Source organism: Elephas maximus, chromosome 16 (assembly GCF_024166365.1).
Source record: "Elephas maximus indicus isolate mEleMax1 chromosome 16, mEleMax1 primary haplotype, whole genome shotgun sequence".
Lineage (NCBI taxonomy): Eukaryota > Metazoa > Chordata > Mammalia > Proboscidea > Elephantidae > Elephas > Elephas maximus.
The window spans coordinates 51872890-51895998 of record NC_064834.1 but is presented as its reverse complement, the minus strand read 5'-3'; the positions used below and the strand labels follow the sequence as shown (position 1 = coordinate 51895998).

At 40.1% G+C, this 23109-nt stretch overlaps 2 protein-coding genes across 8 annotated transcripts in view; both read left to right on the top strand.

Moving 5' to 3' along the window:
• CWF19L1 (CWF19 like cell cycle control factor 1) overlaps positions 1-515 on the top strand; it is a 36004-nt gene extending 35489 nt beyond the window's left edge. For all 5 annotated transcript variants that reach the window (XM_049855227.1, XM_049855223.1, XM_049855224.1 and 2 more), the window contains one exon: positions 87-515. In XM_049855227.1, coding sequence (XP_049711184.1) covers positions 87-231 — 145 coding nt within the window. In that variant the 3' untranslated portion in view covers positions 232-515. The remainder of the gene's footprint in view (positions 1-86) is intronic.
• A 3197-nt stretch (positions 516-3712) lies between these two features.
• Positions 3713-23109, top strand: part of CHUK (component of inhibitor of nuclear factor kappa B kinase complex) — a 43875-nt gene continuing 24478 nt past the window's right edge. For all 3 annotated transcript variants that reach the window (XM_049855360.1, XM_049855359.1, XM_049855361.1), the window contains exons 1-9: positions 3713-3883; positions 12075-12169; positions 15027-15141; positions 16084-16153; positions 18132-18220; positions 19383-19472; positions 19613-19737; positions 19914-20021; positions 20832-20967. In XM_049855360.1, the coding sequence (XP_049711317.1) occupies positions 3779-3883; positions 12075-12169; positions 15027-15141; positions 16084-16153; positions 18132-18220; positions 19383-19472; positions 19613-19737; positions 19914-20021; positions 20832-20967 (933 nt within the window). In that variant the 5' untranslated portion in view covers positions 3713-3778. The remainder of the gene's footprint in view (positions 3884-12074; positions 12170-15026; positions 15142-16083; positions 16154-18131; positions 18221-19382; positions 19473-19612; positions 19738-19913; positions 20022-20831; positions 20968-23109) is intronic.

Genomic DNA, 23109 nt, shown 5'->3' with positions numbered 1-23109 from the left:
GAGCTCTCTGGCTGGTGAAGAACAGAGGGAGGAGGGATTTTGGGGCTGATACTGTCCATTTTGACTTCTTTGTGTCCTTTCTGCAGGGAGGTCCTGGCCAGTGAAGCCATTCTTAATATTCCTGACAAGTCCGATTGGAGGCAGTGTCAGATCAGCAGAGAAGAGGAAGAGACCCTAGCCCGCCGCTTCCGGAAAGACTTTGAGCCCTTTGACTTCACTCTGGATGACTAACTAAAGGGAAAGACACTTTACGAACTTCACAGGTTCATCCACCTGTTTTTAAAGAAACTGCAGTTTCCTATGAGGACTGTTTCCCTGCCTCTCTTTCATGTATTCCCGTGGAACCTGCCCACAGCAAAAGGTCTAGGACTGAATAATTTTTGGAAGAAGTCACATTCTAGGATGAAAGTCCTATGTTAAAAGCATGTCTGTCATCCAGCTCCAAGTACCAGCTTGTGTTTATCAACATTTTAAAAAACATGTAGACTATCAAATAAAATCCAAAGGCTTTTCTATGGTTGAGAAGTGTCTTGTGTTCATGTTACCTGTGATCCTTGAAATGATGTAGTGCATGTAATAGGAGGGGCCAGGGTTTTAGGCCCAGTGTTTCATCCCAGAATCACCCAGGGTGGCTTCTCCCTGAGCAACCTAGTTTTGAGAAGGGACCCAAGGCCTTTGCCACTTTTCTTTTATAGCAGTCATCTTACTGATGCATAAAAGCTCATTCAGTCCTTCAGCAAATATTTAACTCCTATGTGCTAGGCACTTTTCTAGGCTCTGGGAGTATAGTTATGTCCTAACATGGTCCCTGTTGTCCCATAGTTTACAGTCTAATTGGGAAGAGAAGGGACAGATTTAAGAAAAAAAGATGATTTCTGCTTTGGATATGTTGAGTTTTAGATGCCAAAGATTTGTAACGGATGCATCCTGGGTGCTGCTGGAGAGTTCTAAACTCATGGAGATTTAGGTTGGTGATAGGGATTTGGGTATCATCAGGATATAGGCAGTACATTAAATAAAAAGGATGGATGAAAATAAGAGTTAAAGCTCTAAGCTGAGGATGACTACCTGAGAAGTATTACTATTTAAGGAGTACTTGGAGTGATCCAACAAGTACATGGAGAAGAAGCAAAGAGAGAGATCTCAGGAGACTGTCAAAAAAATTCCTCCTATATATTGGGCATGTGTGGCCCAGAGGAGAAATATGTGGCAGTTGAAACACTATGGGGGCAGTTCTACTCTGTCCTATAGGGTCGCCATGAGTCGGAATAGGCTGAATGGCAACAGGTTTATGGCCCAGACACTGGATTTCACTTAGTCCTTACAAAATCTCTACGAGGTGGGTATCACCACTTCCATTTTACACCTGATGAAGCTGAGACTCACAAACTTGATTGTGGAGTCTGGGGCCTACCAGCCTGGGATTTAAAAAAATGAGCTATGCCGTATCCCTAAGAATGAGTACTTTTTTTTTTTTTAATTGTGGAAACTTATAGCTCAAGTTAATTTCTCGTACAAAAACGTATACACATATTGTTTTGTGACATTACTTGCAATCCCCACAATGTGACAGTACACTTCCCCTTTCTACCCTAGGTTCCCTGGGTCCATTCAACCAGTTCCTGTCCTTTTCTGCCTTCTCATCCTGCCTCTGGACAGAAGCTGCCCATTTGGTCTCGTGTATCTCATTGAATTACTCTTCACTTGTATTATTTTTTCTTTTATATTCCTGTCTAATCTTTGAAAGGTGGGCTTTGGCAATGGTTTCAGTCCTGGGTTAACAATGTCTGGGGGCCATAATTTTAGGGCTTCCTCCAGTCTCTGTCGGACCATTAAATCTGGTCTTTTTATGGGAATTTGAATTTTGCTCAACACTTTTCTCCCACTCCATCCAGGACTCTCTTGTGTTCCTGGTTAGGGCAGTCATTGGTGGTCTCAGGCTGGTGAAGACTCTGGTTTATGTGGTCCTTTAGTCTCTTGGGCTAATGTTTTCCTCGCGTCTCTGGCTTCATTCTCCTTTGCTCCAAGTACCCAGTAGGATGGGACCAATTGATGCATCTTAGATCATCGTTTCCAAGCTTTTAAGACCCCAGACACCACTCACCAAAGTGGGATGCAGAACATTTTCTTAATAAACTTTGTTATGCCAGTTTACCTAGATGTCCCCCAGAACTATGGTCCCCAGGCTCCAGCCCCAGCTAGTCTGTCCCTCGAGGTGTTTCGATATGTCCAGGAAATTTCTTAGCTTTTGCTTTGGTCCAGTTGTGCTGACTTTCCCTTCACTGAACTTATTCTGGTCTACTATCTAGTAAGTGAATTCCCCTTCTCCTCCCTCTCCACCCTTGTAACCATCAAAGAATGCTTTCTACTTCGTTTAAAGCTTGAGTTCTTATAATAGTGGTCTCATACAATATTTGACCTTTTGTGACTGACTAATTTCACTCAACATAATGCCCTCCAGATTTGTCCATGTTGCGAGATGTTTAGAGGATTCATCATTGTTCTTTATCGTTGTGTAGTATTCCATTGTGGGTATGTACCATAATTTGTTTATCCATTCATCTGATGATGGGCACCTAGGTTGTTTCCATCATTTTGCTATTGTGAATAATGCTGGAATGAACATGGTGTGCATGTGTCTATTTGTGTGAGGGTGCTTATTTCTCTAGGATATATTCCTAGGTGTGGGGTTGCTGGATTGTACGGTATTTCTATTTCAAGGAAGCACCAAATTGTTTTCCAAAGTGATCGTACCATTTTACATTTCCAGCAGTGCATAAGTGTATCAACCTCTACACAACCTCTCCAGCATTTATTATTTTGTGTTTTTTGGATTACTGCCAGTCTTGTTGGGGTGAGATGGTATCTCATTGTAGTTTTGATTTGCATTTCTCTTGGCTAATGATCACCAGCATTTCCTCATGTGTCTGTTAGTTGCCTGAATGTCGTCTTTGGTGAAGTGTCTGTTCATATCCTTTGCCCATTTTTAAATTGGATTATCTGTGTTTTGGTTGTTCACATGTTGCAGCATCTTACAGATTTTAGAGATTAGATCCTTATTGGATATGTCGTAGCCACATTTTTTTCCCTCTAACTGTAGTTCCCCCCCCCTTTGGTGACATCTTTTGACAAGTGTGTTTGATTTTTAGGAGCTCCCAGTTATCTAGTTTCTCTTCTGGTATTTGTGCATTGTTAGTTGTGTTTTGTATACTATTTATGCCACATATTAGGACTCCAGAATGGGGACGTTTAAGGAGCAAACCAGTGACCCTCTTAGCGCAGAAGTCTTCCTAGTTCTTGAGATTCCCTAACATTTAAATCATCAGTGGCCTTTGCCAGTGCCAGTTCAGCGGGTGACAGGGTTGGAGTATACACGGCTGGGGTGTGGGGAAGGAAGTGTATACAGAGATGCAGACAATCTTAAATTTGAAAAAAAAAAAAAAAAAACGAATACAGGACAGATTAGAAAGTGATTTGAACGGAATGTAAGATCTGGAGAGATCTTATATTTTTCAATATTAGGAAAAAAACACGTGGGCTCTCTCAGCCAGTAACAGACCCATGAAACTTCCAAAGCAGACGACGAACACCCTCCACGCCTCCCAACCCTTTCGCCCGCGGCGTTTTAGAGAGCGCTGGACAACGTGGGCGGGGCTTTTCCTCGGGCAGTTACCGGAAATGACACATATCTCGCGAGAAGAAAGGCGCGCGAGCCTCGGCGTCCCGGAACCGGCCTTGGAACAGCGGCGGTGTATAAGGCAGCTTCCCCTCCCGCCCCATGGAGGGGCCCCCGGGCCTGCGGCCGGGCGCGGGCGGGCCCTGGGAGATGCGGGAACGGCTGGGCACCGGCGGCTTCGGGAACGTCTGCCTGTATCAGCATCGGGTGAGCCCGGACGCGCGAGGGAGCGGTGACTGTTTGTCAAAGCGTCTGTGGAATATTAGGGACTGTCAGTGTGTGAGAGATTGTCAGTGAGAATTGGAGGCAGTGTTTGTGGGCCAGTGGGTATGTGTGTGTGTGTGATATTGTACTTGTGAACTTGGGTGACTGAATCTGAGGTTATATCCGTAGGAACGTGTGATACTGGTCCTGGGCCAGCGTGTGAGATAGAACTATTAGGGGGAACTTTTGGTATGAGTGGCAAGGTGTGACAAGCTGTTTAGTGAGTGTGACAGTGCCTTTATGTGTCTCTTTGTGAGTGTACAATGTTAGGGTGTGTGAGGCAGATGAATGTCAGAACGTGTACGTGTGAGCAGGAATGGGTGAGAAAATGGGGCTACAGGGGGGCTGTCTGTTGGAATGTGCGTGTTCGTGTTTGTGACTGGAGGCCTGTGAGTGTGATATCTGTAGGGACCGGAGTAGACAAGGAAGGCGTCATGGAGGGTCTGGAGTTAGGCCTTCGAAAGCATGGGTTGGCTTTGGAGGTGAGGATGCATTTCAGGTAGGAAATAGTGTGAGGACGAGCTGGTGAAAACGATCAGTGGCTTCACAGGGAAGGAGATAAGATTGTAGGTGGGGGGCAGCTAACATCAGACTCAGGAATTTTATTATGATTTAATTGAGAATGTTTAACCATTGTGGCAGCAGTTAATAATCATGTTCAAGTCATGCATCTTCTGAGATTCAAATAAAGCCATGAATCTTTTCTTCCAAAAATGCACATCCACACAACCTTAGGCCTAGCCATTTGAGGGGGTTCACAGTCTCCTGACACACATTTACAGACCTTATAGGTGTACAGAACCTGAAATAATAATCCCTGCAGTATAGCCTTAGTTTTGCCATCTATAAAATGGGTGTAATAATGTATATACTTCATGGATCCACTTGAGAGTTAAATAAGATAATGTATGTAAAACTACAATGCCTGGCCCATGGTAAACCTTCAGATGTTAGCTGCCAACATGTGTTCTTTTTGCTGTTATCATCCTCATCATCAGTCTTTGGGCTTAAAAAAGGAAATGTTAAGATAAAAGTGGTGTTCTAGGAAGATTATTTTGTGAAAGATGAATTTGAGTTGAAAACTTATGGGCAAGATTGGCACTTAAGCTATTACTAAAATGCCAGCAGTTGGTCTGTGAATGAAGAAGTGAAATCAAATGAAGAAATCCTGATTTGCTGTTTAATGAACATGGCTGTGGGTAGCCCATATTGTGAGGTGGGAGTGAAGAGAGATGGGAGCCTGTCTAAGAGGGAATAGTCATGTTTGTGGGGCAGTTAAAATGTCAAATGTTACTGGTAGAACTGAAGAAATTTTGCAAAGCAGGTTTCTGTTGTTAGGTGCTGTTGAGTCGTTCTGACTCATAGCGACCCTGTGTACAACAGAATGAAACACTGCCCAGTCCTGTGCCACCCTCACAATTGTTATTCTTGAACCCATTGTTTCAGCCACTGTCTCAATCCACCTCATTGAAAGCCTCCTCTTTTTTGCTGATCCTGTACTTTACCAAGCATAATGTCCTTCTTCAGGGACTGGACCCTCCTGATAACATGTCCAAAGTACCTGAGACAAAGTCGTGCTATCCTTGCTTCGAAGGAGCACTCTGGCTTTATTTCTTCAAAGACAGACTTGTTAGGTTCCTCTGGCAATCCGTGGTATACTCCGTATTCTTCATCAGCACCATTGTTCATAGGCGTCAGTTCTTCTTCAATTTTCCGTATTCATTGTCCAGCTTTTGCATGCATATGAGGTGATTGAAAATACATGGCTTGGGTCAGGCATAACTTAGTCCTAAAAGTGGCATTTTGCTTTTAAACACTTTAAAGAGATCTTTTGCAGCCAATTTGCCCAATACAATGTGTCTTTTGATTTCTTGACTGCTGCTTCCATGGACGTTGATTATAATTCCAAGTAAAATGAAATCCTTGACATTGTTAATGTTTTCCCTGTTTATCATCATGTTGCTTATTGGTCCATGTGTGAAGATTTTTGTTTTCTTTATATTGAGGTGCAGTCCATACTGAGGATTGTAGTTTTTGATCTTCATCAATAAATGCTTCAAGTCTTTTTCACTTCCAGCAAACAAGGTTGTGTCATCTGCATATCAGAGGTTGCTGATGAGTCTACACTTCTAATGCCCCATTCTTCTTCATACAGTCCAGCTTCTCGGATTATTTACTCAGCATACAGGTTGAATATAGTGAAAGGATGCAACCCTGTTGCACACTTTTCCTGACTTTTAAACTATGAAGTATTGCCTTGTTCTGTTTGAATAACTGCCTCTTGGTCTACATACAGGTTCCACATGAGCACAATTAAGTGTTCTAGAATTACCATTCTTCGCAGTGTTATTCATAATTTGTTATGATCTGCACAATGGAATGCCTTTGCATAGTCAATGAAACACAGGTAAACATCTTTCTGGTATTCTCTGCTTTCAGCCAAAATCCATCTGACATCAGCAGTAATATTGTTTCATGTCCTCTTCTCAGTGCAGCTTTAATCCTGGCAGTTCCCTGTCAATGTACTGTTGCAACCGTTTTTTAATTATCGTCAGCAAAATTTTACTTGCATGTAATATTAATGATATTGTTCTATAACTTCTGTGTTCTGTTGGATCACCTTTCTTTGGAATGGGCACAAATATGGATCTCTTCCAGTCAGTTGGCCAGGTAGCTGTCTTCCAAATTTCTTGGCATAGATGAGTGAGCTTCCTTCCATCTTCTTTTGATGCTGCATTGTTTAATATTTTTTTCCTGTAGAATCCTTCGGTATTGCAACTCCAGGCTTGAACTTTGTCTTTACTTCTTTCAGCTTGAGAAGTGCTGAGCGTGTTCTTCCCTTTTGGTTTTCTATCTTCAGGTCTTTGCACGTGTTATTGTAATACTTTGTCTTCTCAAGCTGCCCTTTGAAATCTGTTCACTTCTCTTCGTCATTTCTTCCATTTGCTTTAGCTACTTTATGTTCAAGAGCAAGTTTCAGAGTCTCTTCTGACATCCATTTTGATCTTTTCTTTCTTTCTTGTCTTTTTAATGGACTTTTTTCTTTCTTCATATATAATGTCCTTGATGTCATTCCACGACGCATATGGTCTTTGGTCATTAATGTTCAATGTGTCAGTTCTGTTCTTGAGATGGCCTCTGAATTCAGGTAGTAGATACTCAAGGTCATATTTTGGCTCTCTTGGACTTGTTTTAATTTTCTTTAGCTTCAGCATGAACTTGCATATGAGCAATTGATGGTCTGTTCTGCAGATGGCCCCTGGCCTTGTTCTGACTGATGATATTGAGCTTTTTCATTGTCTCTGTCCACAGATGTAGTCAGTTTGATTCCTGTGCATTCCATCTGGTGATGTCTGTGTATTTAGTCACTGTTTATGTTGTTGAAAAAAGGTATTTGCAGTGGAGAAGTCATTGGTCTTTCATGCTATCTCTGGCATCGTTTCTGTCACCAAGGCCATATTTTCCAACTACTGATCCTTCTTTTTTTTCCAACTTTTGCATTTCCAATTACCAGTAATTATCAATGCGTCTTGACTGCACGTTCGATCAATTTCAGACAGCAGAAGTTGGTAAAAATCTTTGATTTCTTCATCTTTGGCATTAGTGGTTGTTGCATAAATTTAAACAATAGTCTTATTATCTGGTCGTCCTTGTAGGTGTATGGATATTATCCTATCACTGACAGTGCTGTACTTCAGTATAGATCTTGAAATGTTCTTTTTGACGATGAATGCAGTACCGTTTCTCTTCAATTTTTCATTCTTGACAGGGTAACTGTATGATTGTCTGATTCAAAGTGGCCAATACCAGTCCATTTCAGCTCAATAATGCCTGGGATATTGATCTTTATGCATTCCATTTCATTTTTGACGACTTCTAATTTTCCTAGATTTTTACTTTATTTTACTTTGACTATTAATGGATATTTGCAGCTGTTTCTTCTCATTTTGAGTCATACCACATCAGCAAATGAAGGTCCAGAAGCTTTATTCCATCCACATCATTAAGGTTGACTCTACTTTGAGGAGCCTTGGTGATGCAGTGCTTAAGAGCCCGGCTCTAAGCAAAAGGTCCAACAGTTCTATTCTACCAGCCACTCCTAGGAAACTCTATGGGGCAGTTCTACTCTGTCCTATAGGGTCGCTATGAGTGAGAATTGACTCAGTGGCAATGGGTTTTTTTTTTCCGTCTACTTTTAGGAGGCCGCTGTCCCCCGGTTGTATTTTGAGTGCCTTCTATCCCGAGGAGCTCGTCTTCCTGCACTGTCTCAGAGAGTGTTCCGCTGCTCTTCATAAGGTTTTCACTGGCCAATTTTTTCAGAAGGAGACTGCCAGGTCCTTTTTCCTAGTTTGTCTTAGTCTGGAAGCTCTTCTGAAACCTCTGTACCATGGGTGACCCTGCCAGTATTTGAAATACTGGTGGCATAGCTTCCAGCATCACAGCAGTAAAGATTACAGCATGGGAGGAAATTTTGGCAAAAAAGAGAATGGATATGAATGGCTAAGGCATCAAGTACTTTGATAGCTAGACAAGTAGTTAATTTAATAATTCCCGCTATCAGAGGGGACATAAGGCACTCAAAGAGAAAAAAGGGGGAGCCAGGTGCTTCCAACAGAATGTTGCCTGTGACCTTGTTACCTAAGCCTGCCCATCAGCCTGGCCATAAGAGAAGAACGCTGTATGCTAACATGTTTTTGTGTTTCTCTGGGTCCTTGGCTGGAGCTGGAAGAACTTATCACTTTTTAAATGGAGGAGACTTGAAGTTTCTCTAGAATCTTAGAAGTCTCTCAGGAACTTTCCAGCTGTCCAGAGTGGCCCTTCCCCAAAACTGGGACCTTTGACATTTGGACTTGAGGACAGAAGGAATACGTACTCTGTCATAAGATTTGCAAATGTCATTCCTTTTTTTTGCTGAGAGTTTTTATCATGAATGGGTGTTGAACTTTGTCAAATACCTTTTCTTCCTCAATTGGTAAAATCATGTAATTCTTTTGTTTTATTTATATGATGGATTACATTAATTGTTTTTCTAATGTTGAACCATCTTGCATACCTGGTATGAATCCCACTTGGTCATGGTGAATTATTTTTTTGATATGTTGTTGAATTCTATTGGCTAGAATTTTTTTGAGGATTTTTGCATCTAAGTTCATGAGGGATATAGGTCTGTAATTTTCTTTTTTTGTGGTATCTGTACCTGGTTTTGGTATAAGGGATATGCTGGCTTCATAGAATGAGTTTGGGAGTATTCCTACCTTTTCTATGCGCTGAAATACCTTTAGTAGTAGTGGCGTTAACTCTTCTCTGAATCTTTGGCAGAACTCTGCAGTGAAGCTGTCTGGGCCAGGGCTTTTTTTTTTCTTGGGAGTTTTTTGATTACCTTTTCAATCTCTTCTTTTGTTATGGGTCTATTTAGTTGTTTTACCTCTGTTTGTGTTAGTTTAGGTAGGAAGTGTGTTTCTAGGAATTGATCCATTCCTTCTAGGTTTTCAAATTTGTTAGGGTACAATTTTTCACAGTAATCTGATATGATTCTTTTAATTTCAGTGGAGTCTGTTGTAATATTGCCCATCTCGTTTCTTATTCAGGTTATTTGCTTCCTCTCCTGTTTTTCTTTGTCAGTTTGGCCACTGGTTTATCAATTTTGTGGATTTTTTCAAAGAACCAGCTTTTGGCCATGTTAATCCTTTCAATTGTTTTTCTGTTTCATTTAGTTCTGCTCTAATTTTTATAATGTTTTCTTCTGGTGCCTGAGGGTTTCTTCTGTTGCTCTCTTTCTATTTGTTCAAGTGGTAGGGATAATTCTTTGATTTTGGCCCTAACACCATTCCTTTTCCAAACCTTACTTGAGGTTTGCATTTATAGATTTCAAGATCCTCATTTTTTGGTGGAAGCCATGTCCCAGTATTTCATCTACACCTATCAAAGCACAATGAGGAAGAGAAAAAGGATGTGTGAGATGGTTTGTTTAGCTGATTCCTGTGTGGGTGGTGATGGTGCCAAAATCAACAAAAACAATATTCCTTGCCCTCAAGGAGATTTCATGTCTAGTGAGAGGAACAGACACAGAAACAATTAAAGTACAGTGTGGTAACTGTATAATGAAGGTATTCGCAAAGTGATATGGAAGCATGACATAGTAACCGAAGAACTCTTTTTAGGGAGTAGGGTAGCACTTCTGAAAGTGTGTTTGGAAAACTAATCCTATGAAATAATGTGGAAAAAGGGTACTATGGCTAAATATATAAATACTTTGAGTAAAGGCATATATTATTCCTTCATTGGAGATTTATAACCTACATGAGTATATTAAGAGCTCCAAGAAGTCCCATAGTAAAGGATTTAGTATTTTTCAAATTTATTTTAGCACAACTTTTTCTCTTGCTGTTGCTAGGTGTCTATAAATGTCCCACAGAGCACTCTGAAAACGTAGAGTAGGGAAGCTCTTCATAGAGTGGTTGAAGGATTTTTAAGGGTGGGACCGTTTTGAAACAGATAGCTTCCTGCCTCATTCGTATGTGAATTTAGGGTTTAACATTGTTCATGACTGTACTAGATTGTCTCCGAGGCAGTAAAGATTTTACAGGGGACATTTGTGAGGATGGCGCAGGACCAGGCAGTGTTTCCTTCTGTTGTCTCTATGAGTCAGAACCAACTTGAAGGCACCCAACAACAATAGTTAGAATAGCGACCTACTCATAACAAAAGAAAGATGGAAGGGAGTGAGGATTCTAGTTAGGCTAGATTATAGTCTGTCCTATTTCCTTATTTCTCTCTCTATGCATGTTATTGTTGTACAGCTTGTAGTGACCCTATAGGACAGAGTAGGTAGAACTGCTGAAGGGTTTCCTAGGCTGTAATCTTTATGGAAGCAGATTGCCAGGTCTTTTCTCCAGTAGGTTTGAACTGCTAACCTTCTGGTTAGCAGCCGACTGCTTTTGCACTGCACTGGCAGGCCTCTTTTTCTCTACACATAGACTGTCTTATCACTAGCCTTCTTCCCCCTCCCCCTGCATTGTGACAATCCCAGTTTTCAAGTGCTGTCTTGCTTCCCCTCCTATAAAAAATAGTTCTGTTAAAAAAATTTTTTTTTCCTCCTCACTCTTCTTTACTCATTCATGGCCTTTATCACACCTCTGGTTTGTGTTAGACTATACATTTTCAGACGTCATTTTGGACCCTCCTGACAATGTCAGAAACCTAGTACAGCCTGTTTGGCCTCAACTGGGCTGTTGTCTGCGTCATTAGCATTGCAAGTAAGCACTGAATGTGATGAGGTCTAGCTAGCTCCTGTAATGTGTCAGAGTGAGTTTAATTTTAGTCAGAATTGGCTAAATTACTAGTCATAGGCAGGAGCTGGTATGTTCATTTTATAGATGTGGAAGCTGCAGTAAAATCATTGTTTGAGTTTTTTCCTTGTCATTTAAAATACTAAGATTAGTACCTAATTTTGGAATTTTTTTGCATTAGGCTTGGTCATGTTAAAACTATTTCTTGAGGTTGAGGCCAGGGAGCCCCTGAATTATCCTCTTCATTCTAGTTGTGCTGGAGACTGGGACCCTTGTTAGTTTTCTTGACTAAAGGAGCTTGTCAGGGAGACGGGGTCTTTATAATTTCCTAGCAGTATATATGAGACCTAGGAGCCCTGGTGGTGCAGCAGTAAAGCTTTTGGCTGCTAACTGAAACGTTGGCAGTTTGAACCCATCAGCCACTCCACGGGAGAAAGATGTGGCAATCTATTTTCCTAAAGATTTACAGCCTTGGAAACCCTATGGGACAGTTCTACCCTGTCCTATAGGGTCACTGTGAGTCCCAATCGACTTGATGACAATGGTTTATTTTTGGTTTTATGTATGAGACAGTGTTCTGAGGAGACCAGCCATACGATCCGCCTCAGTACTCAGTACCTTGTGCTCTTTGGTGTGTTTAAAGGTCAGTTTTGAATCTTTGGTTTAATAGTCTCATGGTTTACTTACCAAAAGTGGTGGCTTAAAAAAGTTGTGGATAAATTTGCTTAATAAGTATAAGACTAAAGACTTTTTTTTTTCCTCCAGCTGGACATTTCTTCTGTAGTAAGCAAATCGGCACAAGAACCTAGTTTATACTTTTTTCTGTTGTTTTTCTATTTTGGCAGGAGCTTGATCACAAAATAGCAATTAAGTCTTGTCGCCTAGAGCTAAGTACTAAAAACAGAGAACGGTGGTGCCACGAAATCCAGATCATGAAGAAGTAAGTGTACCTGATGACTCGTATTTCCTCAGTCCTGCAGCCCAGTGGTGTAGTGGTTAAGTGCCACGGCTGCTAACCAAAGGGTTGGCAGTTCGAATCCGCCAGGTGCTCCTTGGAAACTCTATGGGGCAGTTCTACTCTGTCCTATAGGGTTGCTATGAGTTGGAATTGACTCGACGGCACTGGGTTTGATTTGGTTTTTTTGGCAGCCCAGTCACATGTCATCATAGGGAAGGAGGCCAGGAATCCACTCTTCTCAGTATCTTCTTGGGAGCATATCTGCCACTCTTTAATTTCTATTTCTGTTTCAAATAGTATTACATTATGATTAAGAAGGTTTAGTTTAAAAAGTTGGCTGTTCATTAGCCATTAAACCAAAAACCAAACCTGTTGCCGTCGAGTCAGCTCTGATTCATAGCAACCCTACAGGACAGAGTAGAACTGCCCCATAGGGTTTCCAAGGAGTGGCTGGTGGATTTCTTAACCACTGCATCATCAGGACTCATTATCCATTAGAGAGATGCAATCAAATGACAATGAGGTGCCACCTCACACCTGTTAGAATGGCAGTGGTCAAAAAAAGGAAAATAACAGGTGTTGGTGAGATTGTGGAGAAACCAGAACCCTCATCCATTGCTGGTGGGAATATAAAATGGTACAGTCACTGTGGAAAACAGTCTGGCAGTTCCTCAAAAAGTTGCACATAGAACACCGTATGACTCAGCAACATATAGGTGTACACATACAGGTGTATATCCAGAAGAAGTGAAAGCAGCCATACAAGCAGAAACCTGTACACCAGTGTTCATCGCAGCACTTTTCACCCTAGCCAAAAGGTGGAAACAGCCAAAATTGCCATCAGCAGATGAATGGGTAAACAAAATGGGATATGTACACACAATGGAATACTGCTCAGCCGTAAAAAGAAACGAAGCCCTGAGACATACCACAACATGGGTGAGCCTTGAAAATGTCATGCTGAATGAAGTAAATGAGTTGCAAAAGGACAAATATTATATGATTTCACTATATGAAATGAGCAAATATATTGAAACCACAGATTATTAGTGTTACCAGGGATGGAGGGGAGGGGAAAAGGGGAGTTTTTGCTTAGGAGCCACTGAGTTTATGTAACGATGGTGGACCAGTTTAGAAAAGGATAGCGATAATGGTTGTGCATCATGAAGACTGTAATCGATGTCACTGAATCATAAATGTAGAAATTGTTGAGATGACGTGTTTTGTTACATATATTTCTACCACAATAAAAATTTTTTTTTAAAAAAACAGGAAAAGAATTTAAAAAGGCTAGGTATTATCAGACTTAGCTCTCTGAGGATGAATCTGTTTCTTCTGGATCTTGGGCATTGCTCATCTATTATACTTTATAGTTAAAGAAAAATCACTGCCCCATTTCTTTTGTACCTACTTTTGTTAGATAGTGTATCTACTGCTTCATAACAAATTAAGGTAACACTTACTGGCTTAAAGCAACAAATATGTAGTATCTCACAGTTTATGTGGGTTAGGAATTCGGGAGTGGCTTAGCCGGATGATTCTGGGTCTGGGTCTCACCTGAGAAATACCAAGATATTGACTGGACCTGCAGTTATCCGAAGGCTTGACTGGGGCTGGAGTATCTGCATACAAACTCACGTACATGGCTCTTAGTTAGAGGCATTGCTTCCTCACCACATTGGCCTCTCCATAGGGCAGCTTGAATATTCATGACATAGCAGCTGGCTTTCCCCAGAGCAAATGAGCTGAGGGAAGGAGCAAGATGAAAGCTGCCATGTCTTTTGTGATCTACCCTCAGAAGTTGCCCTCCATCCTTTCTGCCACATTCTGTTTGTTAGAAATGAGTTATTCAAGGGGAGGAGGATTAAGTTCTTGGCTGGAGAAATAGCAAATAATTTGTAGACATATTTTAAAGTGTCTGCATATAGTGTGCTAAATGCTTTACAGATAATTCTTCTAATTGTTTTGGCAATTCTATATTTAGGTATAGTTGAGGAAGTCGAAGCTCATAGAGTCACACAGCTCATAGTCTGTAGAGTCAGAACTGGATGTGATTGCTTTCTGACTTCATTGTCTATTCTCCACTCACTTTAATGGTTTCATATTTTGCTGTGTGGCAAAATCACCAAGAAAACTTGTTAACAGTGTAGACTTTCAGGTGCTACTTGGAAATTCTGTTTCTTTAGGTCCCTGGGACGTAGGAATCCCTTCTAGTTTTGGGATCTACTGCATAATGATAATGGGGATGATATATTGTTAAGTTAAAAAGAAAAAAAAACTTAGAAAACAATACATAGTATAACTCAGTATTTATTTTAAATTTTTATTGTGGTAAAAATACATATTACCCAACATTTGCCAATTCAACATTTTTACATGTACTATTCAGTCACATTGGTTACATTAATCATGGTCTGCAGCCATCACCTGTATCCATTTTGCCAAATTTTCCATCACCAATAACATATACTCAGTGCTTCCTAAACAGTGATCCCCCCTTTTCCTCTCCCTCTTGCCGCTGGTAACCACTGATAAACTTCTATGAATGATGGGGATATCAATCTATCTGCAATAGGATTATTGTGACAAATAAATGAGTTAATATATGTAAACTGCTTACAACACTTCTTGACACAGAAATGTAATAGTAGTAGCATAATAGTGATAGCATTTTTGTCTATACTTTTAAAAAATATAAAGAAAATATTGATTTTTAATCATATAAGCGAGAAATTATAAATAGTGACCCCCCCCCCACCCCAGAGTAACTCCCATTTCAAAAGCTGCCCCATTTCAGTGGGGAGAACTTTTTATGATACTGTGTTCCCTTTCTGGTTAGGTTGAACCATGACAATGTGGTAAAGGCCTGTGATGTTCCTGAGGAACTGAATGTCTTGGTTAATGATGTGCCTCTTCTCGCAATGGAATACTGCTCTGGAGGAGACCTTCGGAAGGTAGTACAGCTATTTCGAGATGGCGAGACAGTGAATCGTGTACTTTAGCAGAGTCACCTTCATTATGGTAACACAGGGGTCAGAGAATTCTGGCCTGCTGCCTGTATTTATAAACAGGTTTGCTGGAATACAGCCATGCTCGTTTCTTTACATATTACCTGTGGCTACGTTCCTGCTACAGGGACTTCCGGCCTGCAAAATCGAAAGTGTTTACTATTAGGCTCTTTACAGAAAAAGTTTGCCAACCCCTGATTTAGAATGTATATTTTTGTTTGTTTGTTTATTTGTAGGAAAGGATTATATTGATGCTGTTAGGTTAAAATGTCAATGTTTGTGTTAAGATGCTTATAAAAAAGTTATTTTCTCTATTGTAAATCTTCCCATATGGCTATTTTTATCTATATCTGTGAGACTTTTTTCACCTTTTTCCAAGTTCAAATACTTTTCCACCTTTATCTTTACTTTTATGAGCCTTGTCATGAGTAAGGCTCGTAGTGGATTTACATGTCCTCAGTATGGATTTGGTCATTTTTCCCTTTTGTTTTCTTTTTTTAATATCCATTTAAAAAAAATTTTTTTTATTGTGCTTTAAGTGAAAGTTTACAAATCAAGTCAGTCTCTCATATAAAAATTTATATACACCTTGCTATATACTGCTAATTGCTCTCCCGCTAATGGGACAGCCCGCTCCTTCCCTCCACTCTCTATTTTTGTGTCCATTCTGCCAGCTTCTAACCCCCTTTGCCCTCTCATCTCCCCTCCAGATAGGAGATGCCAACATAGTCTCAAGTGTCTACTTGATCCAAGCCCTTTTGTTTTATTATAACTTATTCACTCATTTGCATATGCTCTTAGTGGATAGTTGTTAAGGTATATAGCTATTGTTGCCCAGCAATATTGGTAGTACACATTTTTAAACTTCCTTTTTTTTTTTCTCTTTAGCTACTCAACAAGCCAGAAAATTGCTGTGGACTTAAAGAAAGCCAGATACTTTCTTTACTTAGTGATATAGGTATGTAATCTGTATGAAATTACCATTGTAATTTAATACCGCTTTGATCCATAGAAGATTCTGTATACTACTTGGGAATTAACTGTTAGTATATTGGAGCCCTGGTGGCACAGTGGTTAAGAGCTCGGCTGCTAACCAAAAGGTCGGCGGTTCAAATCCACCAGCCACTCCTTGGAAACCCTATGGTGCAGTTCTACTCTGTCCTACAGGGTTGCTATGAGTTGAAATCAACTCGACGGCAGTGGGTTTGAATATACTTGATGGCAACGGGTTCAGGTTTGTTTGGTATATTACACAAATCATAGATTTTTTTTTTTAACACCTGTAAGGAATCAGAAAAATCTAACTATTAATATTGGTGCTAAATTAAAATTAAAATATTTTGTTATTCAAATTGTATTAAGAAAACATTCTGCATCCCACTTTGGTGAGTGGCATTGGGGTCTTAAAAGCTACCAAGCGGCCATCTAAGATGCATCAATTGGTTTCAACTCACCTGGAGCAAAGGAGAATGAAGAACACCAAAGACACAAGGAAAATAAGAGTCCAAGAGACAGAAAGGGCCACATAAACCCGAGATTCCATCAGCCTGAACTGGAAGAACTAGATGATGCCTGGTTACCACCAATGACTGCCCTGACAGGGAACACAACAGAGAATCCCTGATGGAGCAGGAGAAAAGTGAGGTGAAGAACCCCAATTCTAGTAAAAACACTAGACTTAATGGTCTGACTAAGACTGGGGGGACCCCAGAGGTCATGGCCCCTGGACTCTCTGTTAGCCCAAAACTAAAACCATTCCCGAAGCCAATTCTTCAGACAAAGACTAGACTGGACTATAAGACATAAAATGATATTGGTGAGGAGTGTGCTTCTTAGCTCAAGTAGACACATGAGACTACGTGAGCAGCTCCTGTCTGGAGGTGAGATGAGAAGGCAGGGTGGGACGGGAGCTGGTTGAATGACACAGGAAATACTGGGTGAAGAGGTTGAGTGTGCTGTCACATTAGAGGGAGAGCAACTATCGTCACATAACAATGTGTGTGTAAGTTTTTGTATGAGAAACTGACTTGAATTGTGAACTTTCACTTAAAGCACAATAAAAAAAAGAGATATTTTGTTATTTTTTGTTTTTGGCTAGACATCCACGTTGGCTAATAGATGTTCTAATTGCTGACAAAAAATGGTGTGAAATGACCTCATTAATTTTTACCCCCCCATTAGCACAGTAATTTTGTTTATAGTAGAATTGCATCTCTTTTGGGTATAGGTTCTGAGGTCAGCTCTTAGGGTAGAAATCTGTTTAATCAGAATTACTTCTGAAAAATCCCTAAAATAACCAGTACCTAGGCCCTTGGAGAAGGAGCCCTGGTGGTGCAATGGTTAAAGTTCTCGGCTGCTAACCAAAAGGTTGGTGGTTCGAACCCACCAGCTGCTCTATGGGAGAAAGATGTGGCAGTCTACTTCTGTAGATTTATAGCTTTGGAAACCCTATGGAGCAGTTCTACCCTGTCCTGTAGGGTTGCTACGAGTTGGAGTCAATTCAGCGGCAACGGGTTTGGTTTTGGTAGGCCCTTGGAGGAAGCTCAAGAGCCGGGAATCTCTTTCGTTACATATTTCGGCTGTGGTGCTTTTCTAGATCATGAGGCCATGGTGTAGTTAAAGAGAGTGATTTAAGTGAGAGGGAAAGGCTGTAAGGGTAAATATAGGGATTTTCTCAGTTGTTTGTTTCATTTCTTTTTAATGTTAATTCTTTTAGTTAATTGGGTATATATTATAATTCCAAAGTATTAATTAATGTTACCAGATTTTTTGTGGAGAAAATCGGAACTGCTGTAACCATATATTATTGTAGTCATGTAATTATGATGGTCCGTGTAAATTTGAGTGTCTGAGCAGTTATGCACAAAATGTGAAATGAATTTTTTTTTTCACTTGATGTTTTCTATTACCTCTAAATACATTTTAAACTTATTTAGGATCTGGAATTCGATATTTGCATGAAAACAAAATTATACATCGTGACCTAAAACCTGAAAACATAGTTCTTCAGGATGTTGGTGGGAAGGTAGGTGAAACCTGGAGAAATGTTCCTTGCCTATTGAATATAATTTCCCTGGTCTTGTTAGTCTTTTAGGTTTGGTTCCCTTGCTGTGTACACATAGCACCTTATTCTTTTTCTTTTCTTGCTCTCTCTCACCATACTGAACTGTAGCTGTGAGTTTAGTTGCCTGTCTCCTCTGGTAAACAATAGCTCCATTACAGAAGGGACGGACCCTGTCTTTTTGGCTTCTGCTTTTCCAGCATTGTATCTAGCTTAGATAGTAGGCAGTGAATAATTAATTTGTTAATCCTTGCTGTTTCGTTCTTATGAAATACGTCCAAACACATACACACACATAGTGAGTCAGCTTTACTATAAGAAGAAAATGTATTTTTTAAAATAATTTTCCTCCCCAAAAGTACTGGCTTCTGTATTTAATTAAAATTCAAAACCTTGATTTCTCAGATTCCTATATGAATCATCTTGAAAATAACCAGAAATTGTGAATTGACTCCTTAAATGTTTGTTTTTATCAGAACAATTTGAACATTTTTCTTGTTTCTTGCATGTAAGTTCCATTCCAATGAAGACTTAAAGCCAAGAGTCTTAACCTTGAATTGAACTGGCTGACTCTTTAGTTAGTGAAGATGGTGGGCAGTGCTTTAGTGATGCTTCTCTTAGGAACCTTTCATTTATTTTTAGCACCAACTATCTCTGCTTTCTTTTCTATCCAAAGATTTAGGACATTCTTGCAATGAAGTTAGATAGGTGTTTACTCACATTCGATCCACTCTAAGATGGTTCTTCAAGTTTGGAGGTTACTGTTCCCTCTGTCCTCCAGTTTAATGGGTCAAGCTTATTCTGACTATACCAAAGTAAAAATTAATAGCCAGTCTATATTTGATTTTTACCATGTGCCAGGCACTGTTTTAAGTTCTTCACCTTCACTATTTCATTGAATCCTACTAATAATTCTGTGAAGTAGGTAGTGTTGGCAATCCCATTACAGAGGAAACAGGATAAGTAGCTTGATCAAGATCACAAGGCTCGTCGTAAGAGGTGGAGCTCACAATTGGGACATGTTTGTTTTCCCAGAGTCCAAACCTTTTACCACCATCCTCTCTGCAGCCTTTCCTTTTCAGATTTCTCAACCATTTAAAACATACTTTGTCCTATTATTTTACAGATATTGCATAAAATAATCGATCTAGGATACGCCAAAGATGTTGATCAGGGAAGTCTGTGTACATCTTTTGTGGGAACACTGCAGTATCTGGTGAGACACGTATTGTTTCTTTGAATTTTGAGTGTATAAGATTCTCATTCTAATTTTGGATAGCCATGAATAATGTAGTCAAAAATAAAGTAGTTTTTTCCATACAGTGTTGGTGTTTAAAGCATCTTCTCTTTTTTAAGGCCCCAGAACTTTTTGAGAATAAGCCTTACACAGCCACTGTGGATTACTGGAGCTTTGGGACCATGGTGTTTGAATGTATTGCTGGGTATAGGCCTTTTTTGCATCATCTGCAGCCATTCACCTGGTAAGAAGTGGAAGAGAAATTTTGCATGCTTAATGGGAATGGAATTTTTAAATTTTTGTCTCTAATTTGTTATAATTGTCTTTTTAAACACAAAACTAAATAAAATTAAATGACAAGAAACCTTAATAGTGTTTGTCAGAATCAAATTGTCAGCTGAGGTAGCTTTTGTCTTACAGGCATGAGAAGATTAAGAAGAAGGATCCAAAGTGTATATTTGCATGTGAAGAGATGACAGGAGAAGTTCGGTTCAGTAGCCATTTACCTCAACCAAATAACCTTTGTAGGTAAGTGTGTTTTAGTTGAAGAATTTTGCCTCAGTTTCTCTAGGGTTGTAAGAGAACAGTAATTTGTCTGCCTCAAGTAACATTGTCCAGTAGAACTTTCTATGATGATGGTAAGGTTCTGTGTCTCTCCTAGCCACATGAGGCTGTGAGCACTTGCGAGGTGCCTAGTGTGACTAAGAACTGAATTTTAACTTTTATTTTCTTTTAATTAATTTAAATGTAAATGTAGCTATAACTGCCGCCCCCCCCCCCCCCGCCAAAAAAAAAAACCACTGCTGTCTAGGTGATTCTGACCCGTAACAACCCCAGAGAGTTTCCAAAGCAGACTGACACATCTTTCTCCTGTGGATCAGCTGGTGGTTTCGAATCAGTGACCTTTCAGTTAGCAGTCGAGTGCTTTGACCACTGTGCCACCAGGGCTCCTGAGGTGTAGATATAGTGACTACTATATTGGACGGCACAGGTCTAGTGGAAACGAGAGCTGCTGCCATTCAACTGATTGGCTTATGTGCTGAGATTCTTGGAATAATGAAGTAAGTGGGTGGGTTCCTTGAAGAATGGAACTGGACTCATCTGTTGGAGTTGCCGTAAACTAATTTAAATATCTATTTTTTTTTTTGGTGGTTGTTTTTTATGGAAAAAGTTCGTCCACTATTATTCCATTAACTGTTTGAAAATAAGATAGAAAATAGTACAGACAGGTAATGGGAAAGAAAATGGACAGCCAATAAAATTACCTTTTTTATAATACTAAAGAAAAATTAGAACATATAAATGTGAGATTTTTACCTATTTTTATACGTTCTTTAGTTTAATAGTAGAATCCATGGAGAACTGGCTACAGTTGATGCTGAATTGGGATCCTCAGCAGAGAGGGGGACCTGTTGATCTTGTTTCAAAGCAGCCAAGATGTTTCATGTTAATGGATCACATTCTGAATTTGAAGGTTAGTTTTAATAGTGTCTACTTTGTGAGACCTGCATTGATGTCAAAGCTTATTTTGAAAATTAGCATAAATGTATTTTAATAATCTTTTCCTGATGTTTATTGAAAAAGAAAATATTTATAGAGGTAGTGTGTTTTATTTTTTTAGCAAGCCTTCTCCTTATTTCTCTTTCTAAGTGGTCTATGTTGATTCCTCCTTTGAAGCATCTTTTAAATTTTCCATTATCACTTCGTTCATTTAGGTCTAATCATATTAGACTTGATTTGGTGAGGAAGGTTCCCATCCGGCTTTTTTAAAAATTGTGCTTTAAGTGAAACTTTATAGTTCACGTTAGTTTCTTATACAAAAATTTATATACACATTGTTATGTGACCCTGGTTGCTTTATCTGTAATGTGACAGCACACTCCTCCTTTCCATCCTGGATTTCCCGTGTCCATTCAGCCAGCTCCTGTCCCTTTTTGTCTTCTCATCTTACCTCCGGACAGGAGCTGCCCCTTTAGTCTCATGTATCTACTTGAGCTAAGAAGCACTCTCTTCACGAGTATTATTACACATTTTATAGTCCAGTCTAATCTTTGTGTGAAGAGTTGGCTTTGGGAATGGTCTCAGTTCTGGGCTAACAGAGAGTCCGGGGGGCCGTGTTTTCCGGTGTGCCTCCAGTCTCCGTCAGACCATTAAGTCTGGTCTTTTTACTAGAATTTGAGTTCTGCACACTCTACTTTTCTCCTGCTTCGTCAGAGACTCTCTGTTGTGTTCCCTGCAGGGCGGTTGTTGATGGTAGCCAGGCATGATCTAGTTCTTCTGGTCTCAGGCTGATGGAGTCCCTTTTTTATGTGGCCATTTCTGTTTCTTGGGCTAATATTTTCCATATGTCTTTGGTATTCTTCATTCTTCTTTGCTCCAGGTGGCCTACCTGGCTTTTATGCCTCTATACTTCCCTCTCTGCAGTCCATGCAGCATGAACTGCCCATCTCATCTTCTGAAATGGCTTTTTATTCTCCTGTCCAAATATTTAAGTGAACAAATGGATACATTTAAGATATATTTCCTCTCCCTTTCTTTTATTTCCTTTCAGTTCAGAGCTTTGGTGAGTGGGACGCCAGAATCACTTACCCTAGCTTGACATATGTTGTTGTTGTTGTGTCATTGAGTCAGTTCCAACTCATAGTGACCCTGTGCACAGCAGAATGAAACGTCTGATCCTGCGCCATCTTCACAGTTGTTTCTGTGCTTCAGCTCATTGTAGCTACCACTGTGTCAATCCATCTCATTGAGGGTCCTCCTCTTTTTTGCTGACCTTCTGCTTTACCAAGGATGATGTCCTTCTCCAGGGGACTGATCCCTCCTGACAGCATGTCCAAAGTATGTGAGACGCAGTCTTGTCATCATGCTTCCAAGGAGCATTCTGTTGTACTTCTTCCAAGACAGATTTGTTTGTTCTTTTGGCAGTCCATGGTATATTCAGTATTCTTCACCAACACGAAAATCCAGAGGCATCAATCCTTCATTGGTTTTCCTTATTCATTGTCCAGCTTTCACATGCATATGAGGTGATTGAAAGCACCATGGCTTGGGTCAGGTGCACCTTAGACCTCAAGGTAACATCTTTGCTTTTCAACACTTCAAAGGGTCTTTAGCAGCTGATTTGCCCAATGCAGTGCATCTTTTGATTTCTTGACTACTGTTTCTGTGGGCATAGATTGCGGATTCATGTAAAATGAAATCCTTGGCAACTTCAGTATTTTCCGTTTATCATGATGTTGCTTATCGTTGGACCATTTGTGAGGATTTTTGTTTTCCTTCTCTTGAGTTGTAATCCATACTGAAGGCTGTGGTCTTTGATCTTCATCAGTAAGTGCTTCAAGTCCTCTTCACTTTCAGCCAGCAAGGTTGTGTCATCTGCTAACGTAGGTTTTAATGAGCCTTCCTCTGATCCTGATGCCCCGTTCTTCATATAGTCCAACTTCTAGGATTATTTGCTCAGCATACAGATTAAATAGGTATGGTGAAAGGATACACCCTGATGCACAGCTTTCCTGCCATTAAACTATGGAGCATCTACTTGCTCTGTTTGAACAACTGCCCCTTGATCCATGTACAGATTCTTCATGAGCGCAGTTAAGTGTTCTCCACACATTTA